The 21,295-nt window shown below is 36.4% G+C and overlaps 1 protein-coding gene across 1 annotated transcript in view; it reads right to left on the bottom strand.

Annotated features, from left to right (window-relative positions):
- Nucleotides 1-4,681: 4,681 nt before the first annotated feature.
- Nucleotides 4,682-21,295, bottom strand: part of LOC137923929 (serine/threonine-protein phosphatase PP1-gamma catalytic subunit B) — a 54,760-nt gene continuing 38,146 nt past the window's right edge. The window contains exons 5-8 of the mRNA XM_068767174.1: nt 10,997-11,193; nt 8,767-8,914; nt 7,890-8,028; nt 4,682-6,420 (exon numbers count right to left, since the gene is read on the bottom strand). Of these exons, the coding sequence (XP_068623275.1) occupies nt 6,417-6,420; nt 7,890-8,028; nt 8,767-8,914; nt 10,997-11,193 (488 nt within the window). The 3' untranslated portion in view covers nt 4,682-6,416. The remainder of the gene's footprint in view (nt 6,421-7,889; nt 8,029-8,766; nt 8,915-10,996; nt 11,194-21,295) is intronic.

Raw genomic sequence — 21,295 nt, 5'->3', positions numbered from 1 at the left:
CGTGATACGGGGCTACTGCTTGCTTGACGCGCTTTTCTAATATTTGCTTGTCTAATGTATCCAGTGTTTTTTTCCATTAAATTTCTTTTCCAGATTAAGTTGCATTCCTTTTTTAAATGGTCCCCGTTTTTGGGGACTTTTCGTTCCACATGCACGTTCATATTGCGTGTTTGAAAAATCGCTGTGACAATAAGTCGTCAAAAACAAATTGTTTGGGTTCAATATGTACTACCATTTTAATATATTCACGGGAGAAAATTGATAATATAAATTAAATTTTAGAAATGCTTGACAGGCCACATAAACATGTTTAATGAGCTGCAAGCGGCTTGGGAGCCGCGTGTTGGTCATCCCTGTTATAGATCATTACCAAATAATAATAATTTCTGTAATAAATGACGTAATAATATCCTAAAAAAATAAGCGTATTACTACATATAAATATTTATTATTAATTTTGTACTGCCAGAAGCTATTACCTCGTCGCACTCAAATAGAAAAAAAAATAATGTAACATATTTCAGAGTGATCACTTTATATGTCTAGGTGTAAAAGTTTTAAACCAATCACCCTGTATAATGATCAAATAAATCTTAATTCCGTGTACTGATTAAGGCGGATCGTGTATCCACGGCGGCTTACCAGAGCTTTTGGCACGCTATGGGTCCGTCACCGAGGCGTCTTCTTCTCAATATCCTATTAGCCAACCAGAGGTCCGTCGTTGTCCGCGCTGGAAGGTTTCTACCCATGGACCTTCACACATTTGTTGTCGTAAGTTTATTATGAAAATACTCCAATATTCATTCTTTTAGTGGTTAATATCTTATGGATTCAGGCGTTACTTTGCGGAAGTCCATCCTACGTAAGAAAAGGACTACTATATAGCTACTTCCGCTATGTAGCAGTAGTCGTGAAATAAAGTGCACCGCCAGCCAGCCCGCTGATAAATGCGCATGCGGCAAACACTCTGTGTTTGGCACTAATCGATGTAACATTACTCCTGAAGATGCCCCGTGGAGGGGTGAAACACGTGTTGAGTGATTTAACGGTGGTAGTTGTATAATTCGCATTGTTTGACGGTGCACTTTATTGCACGACTACTGCTACATAGCGGAAGTAGCTATATGGTAGTCCTTTTCTTACTTTAATGGTTGAATTTAATAAATAAAACACTAGGACGATGACTTAGGTAAATTTGTTTTTTTAAGTGCTTCGTTGTTGGGGCCTCTCATACTATCTATCTTATTGAGAACAGGGATGCTTGTTTTCTTATAACTCTCCTATTCCATTCTATACTATCTCCATTATTTTTCTATTTCCATTCTTCGCATTTTCTTCTTTTGCCATACCCATTTGTTATATCATAGCACATTTTCAAATTTGATCATTATTTATTTATTTTATTACCACTTGTTGAGTTTTTATTATACGCTTTTGTTATATTATTATTAAAAATTTGTTAACTAGTCCTTATTCTTATCTAATATGTAGCATTTTTGCTTATCACCTCATTTATATTATTTCGGCAATACCTCAAATAGATGCGGCTACATTTTATCTCCCTAAGTAAAAAAAGGACTAATATTTAGCCACTTCTGCACATGCAGTCGTAGTCGTGCAACAAATTGCACCGCCCGCTGATTAATGCGCATGAGGCAAACAATGCGAAACACACACAGAGTCAACTCATATCAGACTCTGTGTTTGGCACTTATCGGTGTAACATAACTCCTAAGGATGCCCCGTGGAGGGGTGAAACACGTGTTGAGTGATTTAACGGTGGTAGTTGTGTAATTTCCATTGTTTGCTAAGTGGCTAAATAATTGTCCTTTTCTTACTTAAGATGGACTTCCGCAAAATAACGCCTGATTCCATTACATTTAATCTCCCATTGGTGGGACGATGGTGCCACTCCCTACTCTTCTTCCTAACTCTTACTGACAGTCTGCTCTTTAACTTATAAATACGGGACAGATGGACAGGGGAGATAAATGTAATGAGATTTTAAAAATAATATAAAATATACGATAATGCAGTTAAAATAAGTTAATATTCACAGTAGGGAGGATCGAATCGAACTGGCAAACCAGTGCAGCCGGGTTTGGGGCTGCATTTCTTAACGACACTTAGATACCCGATATCTGTTGCTTTAACAATAGCATACCTACATTACTCCACATCTGTTCACGACTGCGAACTAGTAGACGCAGCGTGGGCATGTTCCCCACTAGATGAACCCACTACATAGTTAGGCTCGTGGGAAGGCGGTGTTGGTCACTGTGATGATATTTGGGGGAGGCCTAGGCTTTACAGTGCTCGACTGTCAGTTGAAAAAAAAAAGAAACCCTTTATCCGATGTCCCTCAATTAATCAATTTATTCTTAGATAAAATATTGTAATACGACCCTCAAGAAAGCTCATTTGATAAACTATCCAAGTACTGCGTGTTATAAATTTAGTCTATACATTGTTTTCTAGCAACAAATAAAAAAGGTTTATAGTGTTCATTGGAACGCAACCAAATTAATTATTTAAGAACGCATATATTTTTCTACTCCCTCTTTAGACTGTGTGTATCTCGCTCTCTCTGACGCGCTGCGCTACCGAAAGATTATTTTGATCGAGATTGTTTTGCTGTGATATTGTATAGTACATTTAAACTATCCGACAAGTGTTTTCCTTACGGATAACCTACTAGGGGACGAGTGGCCTATACAACCACGCATCAGGTTTAACACTAGATTAAATAAGGTATTTAAGCAACAGAATATACTTTAAAATATATTTATTGTTTACAGATAATCAAAACATCGTTCTCTTACTACACGCTGCTAGTAAATGTAAACGAAAAGTGAATATCACAAGCGATGGAATGCTCCCAAATGATTGATGACGATAAATAAAAGTATTTAATGTATAATGTGTTCCGTTTTTAACAATACCTCATTTTCCGTTGTGGATATGTTACAAAAAACACGACGCAAAGTGAATTAAGATAACCTTTAGCAAAAAAACCATGTAAAGATCGAAGATAGGTTCCAGGGTTACGAAAATACTACACCAATACCTCACTTTGCGTCGTGGTTACGTTCCAAAAAACACGACGCATATTGAAACGCCGCAAAGTGAATTAAGATTTTCTATAGCAAACCATGTAAAGATCGAAGATAGGTTCTAGGGTTAGGGAAATACTAATTTTTAAAAAGGAAATTTAACAAAGTAAACATTTAAAAAACAAAAATAATATAACTCTGCCAATAAATAAATTGGAATAATACGTACCTTTTTTGTAACCAGAAATAACACGTAAAAATTTACATAAATTTATTATTTTCTCTCTCTATATATCCTCGCCTCTAAAGATCACCCCTATACACAGGTTTTCTGCTACCGGCATCCTAAAACTTCTGCCCCACTTAGTGGCGGGCCTTAACCACGCCACTCGACACCTTTCAGTTCCGCCTTCATTAGTTCTCAACCCTTTCCTTACCGCAGTGCGTTCCGCCGAAGAGACGCTACTAAACCGGACAGCGCGCCGCGTGCCGCACATTGCATGTGGGTAGGATGATGTTCGAATTCTCTCATTTAACTGTTACATATTTAAAGATTTTACTGCTATATTAATTAAAAATAGAAGTTACGATAATTCTATGTAATTTATTTTGCTGTGATAAATCTTAAAACAGGGATGTATGCCGGCAAACTCCGGCGCTGGTAACGAAAGGGTTAAAATCTCCTACCTGTTTATTCTTAGATATTTTTTCCTGTTAATATCTAATACCACTTCTATGCACTGTCTAGGAACCAAGTTGCGTAATATAACTATGTCGGTCTACTTAGTAGGCAGACTCCCCGCACTAAAATTGTTATCTCTGTATATGTCATAATACAATCGATTACTCCTAGCTATCATAGAGTAGGAGATATGTCGTTGAGTAAAAGTTTGTTGAAGGTGTGAGAAATACTGTATTCAATATTGTTAATCAATTCGGTTCTTGATTCTCGCTTCTATTACTTTATTTTGCCGCTATATCTATACATTTTGCGTAGCATAACTCGTTGGTAAGTACTGTACTGTTTCTGTAGAAGTTAATGCTGTTAGCCTTGCGGCTTTTACAGCTTCATCTGTATGAGTTCACGGAATGGAGGGGTCCGTGAACTTTGGTAAAATCGTTGATAATCATAATTGAATAAGTTGGGAATTGTTGGTAAGTGAATCCGCATAGGCCTACGTGGCAGGTACTGTGCGAGCGAGACAACAAGATTATTATTTGATTGGGCGATCCCTATGATAAGCAGTAGTAACTCCCTCTAGAGAACGAGCTAATGACAATAAAGATATAATTACTCTCTAGCTTGCATGTTTCAACTATATCTCTATATATTTATATTATTAGTCAATTTTCGTGATAAGTTACAGCTCGTTCAGAATTAGAAAGAGATGGACTTTTATATCAATATAAACATAAAAGAGAGAGACGAATAGCTATTGCATGTTTGTATTAATAATTTAAACTACGACTTTTGGGAACGACGGCATCACAAGATGGAAAATATATAAATCACTCTTTTCTTGTCGGGGATATCTTTTACCCATCTCTACTCACCTCTATTAACTACCGCGTCGGTTCTATTCTTCAGTTTACCAAGCTGTACTGCAGGGATAAATAAAATACAAAAACTATTGAGAAAGTATTTATTTACGAAATTAATATACAATTATTGTTCATACAATTAACCATTGATTCATATTGTTCGACCGGCGGCCTCTGTATCGCTCTGCGGCTCTCACTAATTCAAATTGTTTACTTCTGTGCGCTCAATGCGCTTGTCCTATCATTTTTTTCCTAAACTTCCCAAGTACGGTAACACTGTCGGTGGAAAATTAAACATTTCTTTTGACAAAGAATTTGGGAATTGCAATATGAGACCGTTCATTAAATACGTTCGCTCTGAAAGGCGGGGCTTAGTGTGACGTCACTAAGCTCCGCCTTTCCGCCGGTGACTGGAGAGGGGGGACGGACTATGAAAATAATTTAAATACTTCGATTAATTTATTTAATAAACATTATATTAACGCGGGTAGCGCGAGACCGATCTTCGTGGTGATCTTTGGGGTAAGCCTTGAAGTTGGCTTCAATAGAACGACAGAATTAATCCATTATTTCCTCAGATTTCTAAAGTAACATATCAAAGATAGTTAGCAGAAAGTGTCACATTACATTGACAACTACTAGGAAGAAAAGTCGGCGTCCCCTTCTAAAGTGTCACGTATTTCATGAATGGCCTCTAAAAGTTCATTTAAACAAAAAATTAAATTTAAACTTTTAAAATTTGACTATATTTAGTCACAAACATTGGGTTCTTTTTCAAGCGATTGTAATTAAGTAATGTAGGTATTTTCACAAAAGCATACTACGCTGTCCCGAAAAACTGTTTCGTCCAACTTAGAAGAGGGACGGAACGACTTAGTTTCAAGTTATGCTTACTACATATTCTATCGCATGTACAATCAATGTATGGAAGGACCAATCCCTTCTCAACTCGCCAATATTTTAATCGAAATCATTTACTTAAATTAACTTGATATCGAATAACACAAGCGTTCAGTTAAGTCAAACACACAAACATACAATCTCACTTTTCAGCATTCAACATTCTTTCGTACAGTTCAGTGGATACAGTATAAAATTAAGAGTCGCTACATGCAGCCGGCATTCTAGACGTACACATTTAATAAATTACATCAAATCATATTGAAGAAAATTAAAAAGAAGACATTTCAATGTGATTCAATTTTAAATAATGTCGTTGTCTCATTGGAAAAACAAAGTTCTGCATTTGGAATATAAAAAATGTTATCTTATACTGAAATACTTACAAAAACATTTCAATTACATTTACTTAAACATTACTGCTATTGTCACAAGTGTGGTTTTGAAAAGCTATCATTGAAAATGAACCGTTTGCAGCTCTGCAAGCAATTTTATAATTCACGCCATTTGATGCACATTCTTTGTATGGCAGCACGAAGGTTGATAACAGAGAGCTTTAGACAACGCCGTTATTAATACTTGATTGCTAATTTAATTAATTTGTTAAAATCATACAAAAGTGAATGTAGACGTCCATATTAAATATACAGGAGGTTTCGTTCGAACTCTGTTGACGGTGGGATTGTACCAATTCTAACATATTGGATTTATTTTAGTCGAATATTATCGATAATTGAGTATTTGCTATCCTGTCTTTGTCTAATGTGGGTACCAAAAAGTATGTGAATATAGTGATATAAAAAAAGAGGTTCGTCTAAGCCGTCAACAGAGCACGGCCGATGTGTATTGAAGTGTAAAAACTACAGCAGCGTGGGTGTCCATGCAAGTCGACGGCAAAGATGCACGCTCAACCTCGGGAGCTTAGCTGCGGGGAGCGGACACTTGGTTAGATCAGTCGGTAGGTACACAGATATAACACCATTTGGACGATTTTGAAACAACGACAAAAATATAACCATTACATAGAAAACATGTTACAAGTTATGAGACATTTAAATGATCTCTCAACACTAATTAACTGCCGAAACATCTTCATAAATCATGTAACGAAATATGCTGTACATAGATGGCGTTTGAGATGCTGTAACTCCGACTGTTGCTAATAGATGGCGCTGGCAGTCAATTGCCTCGCACTAAAGTTTGTTGGGGGTAATTGTAAAAAGGAGCTTTACTCTAAGTTGGCAGTAAACACTAAGACATATCTTTATACCATAACAATTTCGAAATCGTCCATCTTATGAAATTCCCACATTCATATATACACACAAACCTGTTTTTTGAGGGGTACATAAACAAATTTTCATAAAATTGTAACAAAATTGACGAGATTACCAAGGCGTACATACAATTGTCTAGTAAATCAACAGCCATATCAAAAACTTATCGCCAAGTACATGGTAACGTCAATTCGTAAGTAAGATAGTATCTTCAGTTTAAGCAATACCTAGTTATTTTGCAAGATTTTGATTTCTTTTCTATGAGAGACTCTTGTTATGTGTCGTCTGTCCATTAGACAAAAACAGGTTTGTGCGTAAAAAAGTATAAATATACGTAAAGTTCATGGAAACATAATAGTAGGGTGACATTCAATAGAAAATTCTTGTTGGTTTTAAAAATAATAATACGCAATACATTAATATGTTAACATTTGAACCTGAAGTTTCCGAATCCGGTTTGAACGACCATGTAAAAATTAATTATGAAGTATTATCTATACTATTATTAACGTAAGTTTGACTTTGTAACCAATTTATGGTATTAGAATAATATATTATCATAATTAAAATATAGGGACATACAAAATAAGTTTTAATTAACATATATTAACATTAGTCTGTTGTGCCTTGCTTTTGGATATCTTTGTGATGTAAAGTGTTGAAAAGTTTTATTTTTAATTTACAATAATTAACTTTTAACATTAACTTTTGATTTAACACCTAGTCTTTGGACTTTTAATGTAATAATTGACCAGTAATTTGGAGCATTGGTGTATGTATGTAAGTGTGGTTTGGTTAATAATTTTGTATAATCTAATAAAATTCTTGTAATAAAAAGAGAACTATTAGACATTTAGAAAAACAAATAGATTTTTCTTGTTTTTATTAGATGTCTATTACTATTCAATATAAGAATTGAGTTTATAATAACATATATATGGTTTTGCAATAGCAACTGGAGGAAGATGTAGATTAAAATTAATTAGTCTGTATGCATCAAGGTATCCTTATTTAAAAGTAATCCTTATAGGGATACCATTAGAATTATAAAATGAAAGTGGTAATGAAGTATGGTGTATGCGTGCCTGTGTATACGTGTGTGAGTGTGGGTACTCACTTCTTCTTGTTCTTGGGCTGGGCGCGTGGCGGCGTGTTGGGGCGGCCCATGTTGAGGCCCGAGTACAGCTTACGCTTGTCGGCCGGCTTGAGGATTTGGAAGGAGCACATCAGAGTCTCGTCGACGGACATCAGCGCGCCTGCAATAAGCACATGGCTTTTAGAACAGTTACCCTAGGATACCGTGATTATTGCAAGGGGATTTGAGCCTCAGAGGGACACCTGCGATTTCCACAGGAGTTCCGGCGGCCCCTCCAAAGGTACGGATGATAACCACCGAGGGAGTAGGTTATCTTGTGACTATCCAGAAGATGTTCCCGCCGACATAAAAAAAGAATTGATTATTGTGGAGCATGAGCAGAAGTAGACTTACGTTGGGTTTCTGGTACATACATAAAGGGCATTTCTGTTTAGTTTCAAGGCATAACTTCGTTCCGTAAAGTATACATATGTCACCTATAGACTGACGAAGATGTCAATGGACATCATCTTAGAAAAGGATGTTCATCTATGCAACCGATAAAAAAACTTTATCTGTCAGTTGCGAAAAAGAGGCAGTAGCAGCGTTGGTCTTCTATTATAAAAGCGTCGTAAAGTTTAGGAGGTAAAGGAAAAGGTTGGGGGTCTTTATCGTCCAGGAATCTAAAGATGAATGCTGTCCAGCATTACAAAAACATCTCGTGTTGCTGAGGGTACTGGGAGAGGTTCAACCTTGTCTGGGATGTGCTTAGTAAACATGTGGAGTCACCGGTGCATCCCGCTGCAAAAGCTGAAGTTCCAAAGTACTGAAGAAAACTACCAAATGTCCCCAGAGGACGAAGCATATTGTGAATAGATTTTCTCCTGAAATCAAATAAAGAAATGGTACCATAACTTACCCGCATTGTCAAACTCGCCGCAGTAGTTGGGGGCGGAGAAAAGAGTGACCAGTTGCCGTTTTGCGAAGAACTCGTAGCCGTCCTCGACCACTTGATGCGCGCGGCAGATGAGGTCGAACTCGTGCTTGGACAAGAACTTGCCCACAACCTATAATGCATTTACATAATATGTAAGTACTTGCCTTCAAAAGTAATAATTTTCGGTAATTATGTACCTTTTTATCAAAAATATTGTTCACGACAGGTTTACTATGACGGTGTATATGGTCGGTACATCTGGTTGGCGGCCTACCCACACCGAGCCATCGTGGCGATCTTTGGGAGAAGCTTATGCCTTGGAATGGGCGCCTATTGGCTGACATAATGATGATAAATGAAAGTTTGAGGAAAGAATGTTTAAAAAATCACAATCTGCTTCAGTCTATATATTAGTAAAAAATTTATAGTTTTTGCTAAAAGAAAAAAAAAATAAAATTTAATCATGTAGTGTTAGCACTGTTGAGACTTGAGTGTCATTAGAGAAAGAAAGGCTGTGATTTACAGATTCCAGTGTCAAGCAAATTACACCTTTGACACACGTTTCCGAAAATCAGTTAATTTTTAGATTGGGTTTCTAAAGCACAGCTTTTCTTAAGATAATTTAAAATTTAGGTGGGGAGGGGAATCTGATCGGTGAAGACTAAATCATTGCAACGAGGCTTGCTAAAATCTGCTATGCGGGTCAACAGTCCAGAACACCATACTCGGCTGTTCCCCGTAAAGCGCGGTTGACCTGCACGTTGAATTCATGGAATATTGTCAAGTTACGTCTCTGTATATATTTTGTGCAACTGTCTTTACTGATTACGAGTAAAATTATTATATTTTCCTACTGTTTTAGCCACATATATTGTCGCTTTGATGATAAGATCTAGATAGTTCTTTTACTACAGAACTACCAGTAACTAACAATAATCACAATAATATCGGTAAATGCGCGAGTTGGCCCTTGACCTTTGTCATTGTCAATGGAGGCCATCCGCTCCATGTTTAAGATCACGTTGCCGTCACTATCAGCGCGGCTCACGTGCCCTCCACTCCCTCACCCCCCCGCACATCGCCTGATAACACTTTCTTTGACATTCAGGCACGCGACACCGACACGACGTTTCCGACTGTTTGTCTAATGGACTTGATAAAGAGATGTAGAGATCTTCATACGGAATTATTTACTTTGTGATATTGTTTTGAAATATGAGTGTTTTATGTGACCTTGAGCGGATAATGACTCTTGAATGATACCCTGTTAGTTAGTACTAGTTGGGTAGTCACATTTCTATTTGTGAAGTTAAAAATTTTACGATTACATGTCGGGAGATTTTAGGCAGCCTAATTAAAGATATGGTCGCGACTAAGATAAAGATTCTAATCACGACACTGATTTCATGTTGCTCCTTCTCACAAAAAAAACATCGTGAGCAATCCGGTACATCCTAGGGAAAAAAAACGTCCAAATAAATGTGATATGCACTGATCCCGCATCGTAGAACCTTTGCGTACCAGCAGGGTAAACAGCAAAAGCTTTATACTAGGGTTTCCTGACATGAGTAGGGGTGAGGAAATGGTCGTCGCACGAAACGGAATCCTAAAAATGGGACATTGTTAAAATAGATGTCTTCATTTTACTTTTTTACTTAAACACTGTGACGTGCCAAAACGTGAACAAAGAGAAAAAAATCAGAAATTTTAACGTAAAAGTAAAACAAAGGCACGGACGCTAGTGTATATGGAATATCGATCCTAATTATAATAAAAGAAAAGTGTTACCCAACGTGGGTTCTATGCCCCACCGGGGGCAATTCGAAAATGGACTCTACAAGAGTATAACCTTTTCGCTTTAATATAAAAAATATATATGTTACATAGGGGGTTGCAAGAATTTTATATTAGGCTTAGGAGGGGCATGGCACAAAAAAGGTTGGGAAACACTGTCTTATGCAATTGTTTAGTCATTTTAAAATTTATGTCAAATGTCCATTAGCATTAGGTTATACAACAGTTCATCATCATGTCAGCCATTGGAGCCTAAGCCTCACTAGAAATCACCACAACGACTTCCCGTAACCTTAATTATATAGTAGCTTTACCTAGTGGGCGTAGGGAAAGTGACGGCTATAAAGCAAGAGCATAAAAATGATGGCAGAATTATTCCCCAGAGGGTTGTGTCGTAGTAGAGCAGGCAAATGGGTACCTCGGACCCGAAGGTGAAGCTGACGCCACGGTCGTTCTCGCCCCAGCCGGCGACATCTTTGTCGGGGTCAGACCACAGCAGGTCACAGAGCAGCCCCTGGTCGGGCACGTCGGTGGGCCGCATGATCCGTCGGATTTGCTCCATCGCCTGCAGGTCCGGAGACAGTCCGCCGTGGCAGCAGAAGATCTTCTCATCCACTGCAACAATAAATTGAATTTCGTATTAAAAATAAATTAGTATCAGCATTATTTTTATAGATGTTATTGCTGTTAGCAAAGGAACTGGAGGGTCCGTGAAATTTTTTACCTGGGTAATAGTACTCCAGTTGCACGTTGACGTTGGTACGAAGGTGGCAGCTCTACGCGTGTAGTTGTATGGTAGTAACCATTCCACAAACTGAGGAAAGGTATGGTTCCTACCTCGAATCACCTAAACTGTTCGTGGTTAAGTGGCCCCCAGAAACGGATCTTGAAATCACTATCAAAGCGATTCATTTTAATAATTTCATACTCAAAGGCTTTAGACAAAGAAATTACATATAGATTACATATAAAAATACAAATGTAGTATTACCGTCATTATCATTTCAGCCACAGGATGTCCACAGCTGGACATATTCCCCCGCAGATATACTTATAGGACCTATTGGAAGGGGCCTGCGTCCATCTATCTTTACATGACCATAACACAACACACACAAGTATTTCAACATGCCAATTCGTTTAAGGGTATACGGATCTACTCACTCATTCGATTTATGAAAAAAATCTTGTACGTAGCCATCTCTATGCAATCATACTTTCTTAATAATAGTTCAAGTACCACAAGTAGAAATTTAATGAATTGTAAGTAATATAAACTATGAGGTAATTAAGTAAGAGACGTGGGCATTGTAAGCAAGAGGTGACATGCACGAAGATAAGTCTGAATCGCTATCAGCTGAGCGCAGTATGCAGCGCGCATGCGTGCGTCCGAGTGCGGCTAGGGTGAGCGGGTTATCAGGCGCGACTCTGAGGCGCCGCGGAACGTAAAGCGCGATTAGTGGAAATGTCTCCTCGCTTAGCCATCACGTTTGTTATGTTACATTGTTTGTAAATATACACAACATGATTATAAATAAGGATCATTAAAGCTCCTGCACGGATACGTCGTCTCTTAATCGGAGCTTCATTGCAGGCTCACTGATGCTCAAACAAGTTATTAAATTGTTTTATTTATGTCTGAACGCTATTTCGTCGTCAATGTTTTTGGGAACCTCTCGTTCACTCCTACTAATATCTCTCTCTTATCAATCTTTATTTTTTTTTTAAAAATTCGCCTTCCACGCCTCTTCTTCACGTCCTAGGTATGTTTGTTTGGTTCACAGTTTGGTTTGTAATTTTATTATCCCATTATATTTATTTGCACTATGGACTTACTAATGGGCTAGTGTATATTCCTTTATTTTTATTCTCATGATATATCATTTATCTTTTTATTTACACTTTTTTATCACAATATTGAGACCTTACTTGATCCTCAGGACTAGAGGACGACTGTGGTCGTCGCCAACAAGTGAGGCGATGTTGTCAGCCTCTTTTCCTAAATCTATCTCGCATACAGACCTAAGTTCTTCAAATTCGGTCTGAACTCTTTTACTTCAGAAGACGGTAGATATCGCTTGGTATTGACTAATCTTGACCTCATTTAGTCGCATATACGGACACCGCTCGGATTAGTCAGAACTTATTAGTACATAATTAAAGAATCGACGAAGACCCGAAACAGCTATAGTTTAACTGTGAGCAGTGTTAGACCAGCGGTAGAGGACTGTTTTGGGATCGTTGGTCGCGGGTTCAATTCCCGGGATACAATCTTATATAAAATTAACACTAAGTGCATTAATTTTGTATGATTGCCACTGATCACAAAACGAGTTTCCGAAGGATGAGCAGCAGATACCTCTGCGTACCATAATACCACACTTCGATCACCAATCCGCCTGCCAAACGTGGCGATTATGGTATATAATTCCTATAGATATATTTTGAGAGAAGAAACGACAATCATTCTGAATGGAACGGAATGAATTCTGAATTTCTGAATGTATATTAGTTTATATTTTTAATCTGTTATGCTATTGATTTTCCAATAAATACCATTGAGGTAAGAACCAACCATCCACGATCGTAAACTCCGGATTCGCGTTATTTTTATGCATATGTTACAGAGACTGTTATAAAAACAACATTCTTCTCGAGTTATTTCAACATTTAACGTCGAGAACTTTAATCCACCCCCGCTCTGTTCAGAACAGATCTGTTGCGATGTTTCAAGAGTACAGTCTAATATCCGCTTTGTTGTGAAACAATACTTCGCAGCATATGTAGCGTCCTTCTCATAATCTATATAAATTGTTACAGAAAACAACGAGACAGTCGAATGATATTATGCCTTTTATTTGGTCTACGTAAATTAGTTGCTTTGGAATCTTTAATTGTTAAATAGTAAAATTTGCTAGGATGAGGGAATTTACTATCTGAAATATTCACAGTAAATAAAAACTGAATTCTAGACATTAATGAAATTATAGAACAGGATTCCAAAGACAATGCCACCTCCAGTAAATTAAATTCGAAAATGCAACTTTTCAGGAGACACGGAAAACTAAATATAGGTTATCTCAAAAATTTATACAATTAAATGTATAATTTTTGTTTCGTTTTAAAACTAATTTTACACCGTGTAATATTTTTATTGTTTGTACTTTACCTTGTTTATTAAAAAAAAAGATAATTTTTGCCTATCTCGGCCATTTTTAGCCAAGAAATTATGAATAAAATTGATAAGATGTATTGGAACTCTGAGATTACAGATATTTAAAAACCCAATAAAAATTACAACGACGGCGATATATACTATGATGTTTCTGAAGAGGAGACCACATCCGCCAACAAGGTTAACAAAGCCTTGTTAAGATCATTAAAAAAACGCTGGACGCCGACTGCTTCCAAACGGTTCAACCAGTGGGAAACCTAACCAATGGGGGAAGACTATGTCCAACAGTTACCTACGTTTTACGGCCGAAATTACGACCTACACTGAACACCTGCTCTATAAACATTTTCATTTTTATACAATAAAACACTAATTTTGTACAACACGAAGCCAATATTTGGCTCTTGTGAATTTGTTCGAAGCTAAACAAATTGACTTTGTTCAAAACCGCCCGTGGCGGACCATTAAGTATAGCAGACACCCTGGGGAGAGGTGCGTTCAACTCTGTATATAAATTTTCTCATGTGTGCTCGCGGTCTCATGTATACGTGAGTATATAGACATGGTGATTGGTTATAGGTGTAATTTTTTTTTGTTTTAACGCTTTTTTGTCCGAGTTTGACAACAAACTCGCCTGAAGAGGGTTATAATTCTCAGGAAATAAGTAAACTCACTGCTTATAGCTAATTTGTCAACAAAAGGCTTTAAATGGCTTTATAAGTACTTCCAACCAACCTTTAAAGTTTTATAAAGTGATCACTTTGAAATATGTAAAACAATAATTATTATTTTTTATATTAGACAGATAGTAAACTATAGTGAATTTTATTGTGTAGTAATCTGAACTTAGAAAACACTTTTCATAAAGTTATTTATCACAGTAAATGAGATATAAATTCACCTGTTTAAAGCGCCTACACCTATAAACGATCATCCTGTATAAACCATTAATAAAAGCAATAGGCAACCGACACGTCAAGTCAAAGCTTCAGTAACTAAAGTTCACACGTACACGTCTCGCTGCGCACAAATGAATCGATCTATATACAGGGGGAGTGAATATTTGCAACGTTCGCGAAACTTTGCTTTTGCTAACCTAACGATAGCAGACGATTTATTACTGTCTCGAGACAGCACGAGCGGTGAGAGAACTTTGCTTATATTAAATTTAACGTTCATTTTTGATTTCTGACTAAAAGTATAAAAAAATAAATTTAAGTTCATTGTAAGTTATAAGAAATGTAGACGGGTAAATTGTAAAAGATGCAGAAGGCAAATTGTTTTGAAGTTTATAATTTAGTATTTTAAAATCTTATGTATAATTTATATGTAAAGACAAGTCATCGTGAAAATCTTTAAGCGGGGCCTGTCTTTTATCAAAAATAATAAAATATATAAGAAATAAAAATAATTTCGTTTTCAAAAAATGAAATCACTCTGTCTGGGTGTACGCATATATAAGAACGATCCACAAGATATTTTAGACCTTCCGTTTCTTACCTCTTTGAATTTAGAATGCCAGCAGTGGCATGAAGTTTTATATCGGCAATTCGAAATCCAAATTGGGTAATTAGTTAAATTGGATGTAATAAGTATAAGGTATCCCAGTAGTCATAAGGGTCAATGCCAGAGTTTTAAGCGGTATAACACTACAAAATTATTAGATGTGAAATTTTATAAATTCTCTCAATAAATTTTGTTTATTTTTTAACTTAAAAGTTATCTAACATTTTTCATGATAAAATATATATGCCATCATTAAGTTGTGAGAAGGAAATGTGAAAATAATCTCCAAAAAAAAAATCGAGTGTAAAGGGTTATAAAGCTAAAATTAATAGTAAACAAATAGTATATAACAGTAAAAAAATATAATATTAAACAAAACCTGTAGACATGTGTAGGACTTGTTTTGTTGACTCATTTACGTGATTGATATTAAAATGAACACAACAAAATTAATTAAATTTTATTAAAAAGAACAACTGTTGAGTTTCTTGCAGGCTCTTCTCAACAGATCAACATCAGATTATAATTACGACACTCTTTTGCTGAAAATTTTAAATTCAAGTATTCAAAAACATATCTCCGTCGTCCATACAAACATTCTTTTTTTATCCATAGATGCCCACGGTAGGGCATAGGCCTCCCCAAAAGATATCTAGGGGGGATATACCATAATCGACACAGTAAACGCAGTGTGGTATTATATTATGGTACAGCGTTCTCTGCTGCCCACCCTGAAAACTTGTTTGTGGGCAGTGGCAATCTTATAACATTAATGCATGACGTGTTAATTAAATGAGATTGTATCCTAGACCTACGATCACAAGTCTGTCATCTACCACCGGGCTACCACTACTCAGTCTTTATTAATAAAAATGTAACAGGAGATTACATTTTCATTGCTACGCATAAATTGATTTGGTGTCAAATGTTGACAGCTAAGGACGAGTGGTTTAATTAACTCGAAAAATATTTTCTCCGCATAACTTCGCGCGTTATTTGATAAAGACGTTCCAAGGTTCATGGCTTACATCAAAAATACATTTGGTTACAGATATCCTTACAGATTTGTTGCCGAAAAAAAAATCATAATAGATATTAATCATATAGGTCGCCATGGGTAAGAACTTAAAGGAGTATAGGCCCGGCTGAAAACTTCGTCGTACAATGGAAACTTTTTCAATCTGAGTAAAAGTACGAAGGCGCTATAAGAGTAATCTCTTGTTTACTGCAAGCGCTCTCTGTTTGGCAGCTGGAATAAATTCTCTCTATAAACAAGGGCCGTTGAGTGGCCGCTCGTTAGCGAGCGGGCCGGCGGCAAAAACAATATTTAATAATATTTGAACGGAAATAATTTCACTTTATTTGTGCAAGAAATTACTTTAATCAGGATAGGGCTTTTCGATTTCGTTCTACGTTGAATAAAACAAATTCTTGCACCAAAACTCCTGAAGATATCTGTCATCCACCGATTTAGGAAACCTTCCTACTACAACGTTAAATATGTAGATTATAAAGGTAATAAAAGTTTTTTTTTTTTTTTTAAGATTTTTACAATCGCCTGCTTACTATTTCTTCTTTTTACTTTCGGCATTAGATCGATCATTCTAAACAGAAACGATGATGGAGTTCCTTCCGCCACTTCTTTTAGCTCAAGCGCCCAAATCAAGATTCACCTTTCTCTGGTTTTCAGGAGGCAGAATGCTTAATGATGGCCGACGCCAAGGAACATTCTTGAGGGTCCTGAAGCCACTACATAATCCGCAAGCCCTATCTCAAAGCTCGACGGCCTGCCAATTTGGTAATAATTCAAGTCGGGATTCCCGAGCGAGCCTTCGAACTAAGTTACGTAAACGAGGTGTTAAGTTTTAAAACTTTGTTTAAAACTTTTGTATAAAATCGTTGTATATATGGGGTGTAAAAAATCATTCTTCTTTTCGTTATATTAACAGTTATGTAAATAGAGCCGTTGTCAATTTTTTTATAGTGTTATTTCCATGCATAAATATGAATTAATGGTTATTAAATGTATCAATCATTGTTACAATAGTATGAACGTACAATTGACTGGCGCAACGTAGTTAAAATCTTTCAATAAATGATACGAGTGTGAATGGAGTCTGAGAAAGGCAATGGAGAAGTTATTTATAGTTCAGGATCAACAGCCGCTGACGTCGGCGAGCCAGCCGGCCGACGAACAGCCGTAAACAAATCGGGAGCAGTTGCCTCATTCGGGCCACGTGCGCGCTCTGCACGTTACTATTTAATCTTCGCCCAATTCGCAATCTCATAACAAGGTTGTGTTATTAAAAACCGAGTCCAAAGGTCGACTGAAACAAATTTGTATTACCAACAACTCAACTCACTGCGCATTACTGTTGACTTCTGTTTTGTTCGTAAATAAGGGACATATAAGCTCTCTCAGTAATTTTAAGGACGTCTACGCGTTTAAAACCGAATATTAAGCCCGAATGGGTTACGCGTCTAGTTTTCTTGTAGATAATATTAAAATATATTTTATGCACGTACAAATATACCCTAAAACGCTCACTAAATCATTAAATATATATAAATCGCCAAAGATGGATCTAAAAGCCTCCAAAATAAAATTCGAAAGACAAATTTGACCATTTTGTTTTAATATTTTTGTTAAGATATGTGTGAGGTGCTTACAGAGTCAATTAAAACGCCGGTCCTTAGCTGTAAAACACATCAATCAAAACCAAAACGAAGAACGCGTTATAAAATGTTTATTATTAAAACAAAATACATGTTTTATCAAAAAGTGTAATCATATTATTCCTAGTTTTACGGTGCACAAACGAAATGTAATCTGTTTTTGTAAATCGTCATTTCCGCCCACAGAGGCCCATTGCAAGACATAGGTCTGTACCAAAGATATCAATAGGAGCATAAATCATAATCGCCACGGTTGGCTACTGCCCATCCTTTGGAAACTTGTTTGTAAGCAACGACAATTTCATATAATTAATGCACAAAGTGTGGAATTATATATAAGACTACCCCGGGAATTATACTCACGACCTAAGATAGCTAGTCTCAATCCTCTACCGCTGCACTACCAATTCTCGTTTTTATAAGTAATTGTTGTTTCTTATTTAAAAATGACAACACTGAGGTTGTGATGGCCAGCTATAATTGCTATATAAGACTACGTTTCTTCTGATAAATAAAGAAATCCATATCAGTTTAACTTCATTTTTAGCAGAAACGAAAGTTGTGATTTATCTTCTATGGGATGATTTCTGTATGCATCACGTGTTGTTCACAGCGGTTTATAACGTATGAAAGCAGACAAACACACCGTCGACGCGCCGCGGTGTCGCGTGTCTGCGACATGTATTAATACCTGCGGTTTTCCCCGCTACCGCTCGGTTAGGGAAGGATGTTACTGCTACGTATCTAAGTTATTGAATCATTTTCGTTGAGTTTCAATCTTATTTTGCTGTATTCGCTGTGGAACATGTTATTGGGTTTGGTTTTGTATTAGAACTTTCGATAACTCGAAAGGTACATGGACGGCGATGACGCCGTTGCGTCATGTGGTCGTATCAAACCCGAACCACGTTCGATACTAACAACACAAACCGGCGAAGACTAACATAGATGGCGTAATGTCCTCAGTAGTGAGGAAAACATATATACAGTGGGGCAAAAGTGCTTTAGACACGTGTTTAACTCTTTCGCTTTAATATAAAAATTATGTATGTTACATACAGAGAACGTTAGAATATTAAAAAGGTTAAGATGGGGCATGACACAAAAAGTTTGTAAAATACTTATCTATTCAATATTAGGGGCTCAGAGAATGCTTTCTAATCAATCTCAGTCCTTGATCTTTCAAAGGAAAAACTTAAAAATATAAAAGTTATAATTTTAGAGGCATTAAACAGTGGATGACAACAATCCCGTAACTACATCTATGTCGCAAATATATATATATAGCAGAGGTCTTATAACATGCAGAAACAGAAATACAAAACCATTTTCAGCTTCTAAAATTTATATAAAATACTGAGAGAACTCAGTAGCGCGCAACAAAGTACCCACAGTGTAATCGACGGTCGATATTTCAATTAACGCATACTGCTGCCTTCATAAACTATAAAGCGCCATAAATACATCGACGGGAGCCGCGCGCAACGTGAATTCCCTTTGAACATACACTTTAATAACATTCAAGGTAAATATTTATAAAAAGCACGCTCTCGTTGCAAATAAATCTTCTATTGAAACCATAGTTTATAGAATTTGAACATTAATGAGGTGAGGAAATCAGGACAAACAGGTGTAACTTTTAGATAGAATTTCTCGTTCATAAGGATTTCTGGCTGTTTTTTTTTTTGTTACGTTTTAAACTAATACGATGCTACCCATCTTCTGGAAACTTGTTTGTGAGCAGTGCTTAAAGTGCAAACTATATAAGATAGTATTCCGGGAATGGAACCCATGGTCGTCTACCGTTACACTACCATGTAATATCTCTATTGTATTATTGATTTCAAAAAAACACGTCCGAATTCCTTGTGGACTCTTCAGATGTGGGTACGTTTGGTGTCCTCGTACTCTTTCTGATTATAGCACAGGTACCAGCACAGGAGGATGCTTAGCCACACAAAAAGCCCTGTACACAAATAATATTGTATACAGGGCTTATATTGGCATATATTTGTAATTTTTTCTCGTATCGAACTATACTTAAGTTAATATTCAATCCTTTATAGAAAACGATCCATTCATCAATCGGACAAAGTAAAAGGCTCTCCGGGAGTGTACAGCCAGTAAACCCGATACGCCTAATCAGTAATATATCAAGCGGCCGGGTGTCTCCGTCGATTGATAGATAGCGATATCCCTTGGGGTTATCCGCTGCTCTATTCAAGCGACTCTCTTTGTTGACTACAATGAAATTGAGAGAATAGTTCACTTGTGTTTATTGGTTTTCGGCTCAAAAGCTTTAACCCTTAAATGCATAATGATGAAAAACTGCAACATATAACTTAAACAAAAAATGAGTACTACACTTAAAAGTCAATGCAGTGTTATATATCTGCAACATAAGGTTTCTTAAAAAGTTAGTATAAAAAATGTTATACATTTTTTTTCTATTTTTCCCTGCTTTGTAGTGTATTTATCTGCATGATATATATATTTTTAAAAGTATAAATAAAAGATATGCATTTAAGGGTTAAAGACATGAATGTATACCTCATTTGTTCATCACTTACTGTATGGTGCATCCTATCCTGTAAGAAATAACGCATTGATAGTAGAGTAAGAAAAAGTATTTTCAAATTACAATAAATACATATTAAAATTAATTATTCTTTACTATCTCTACTCACACCTGGGGGGGGGGGGGGGGGGCGTACGCCTTGTGGCGGAGAGGCGTGTGTCAGCCTATATCATGATTCTCTGTTCCTTGCACATTTTATTGCCAAAGGTTTTCGGTCTGAACCAATCTAATAGAAAAAATAAATTAATTTTACATATTCCAATTTGCTGTCAAATGAATTATGCCGACCTTTAAAGTTTTAACAGCTCTATCGAAAAAAATAATTATGATCTATTATTCCGTCATTATAATTTATCGATACATCCCACATTTCAAACCGGAACATAGTAACTCCTAAGCACTTTTTTATTATAAAACACATTTAAAAACAAATATAATTGATTATTATTTACGCCATTATGTAATGTAAGCTGTTTTTTCTAAACATTTAATTGTATATCATACATACGCTGTTTAGAAGACTTGCATAAGAGTAACGCTAGTACATATTATAATAAAAAAAGCACGACTAACTCCGGCTACGGCGTAAATAACGCATAAAAACACTAACCAATTACGCAATGTATATTGTGCAATGCAACAGAACCGGTACCACGATGAGTTGCGTAATACGCGAATTTCGCAGCAAGTCTTTACATGAGAAAGTGTCATTGTCAGAAAAGAGTTTATTTTTCAAGTATGTATGTTTATAAATATAAAAAACTTGTCGTCCTTGTGTAAAT

Source organism: Battus philenor, unplaced genomic scaffold (genome assembly GCF_028537555.1).
Source record: "Battus philenor isolate CCGP_79_NKW_IND1 unplaced genomic scaffold, ilBatPhil1.0.hap1 SCAF_23, whole genome shotgun sequence".
Classification (NCBI taxonomy): domain Eukaryota; kingdom Metazoa; phylum Arthropoda; class Insecta; order Lepidoptera; family Papilionidae; genus Battus; species Battus philenor.
The sequence above is the reverse complement of the archived record's forward strand: the minus strand, read 5'-3'. Positions and strand labels throughout refer to the sequence as shown.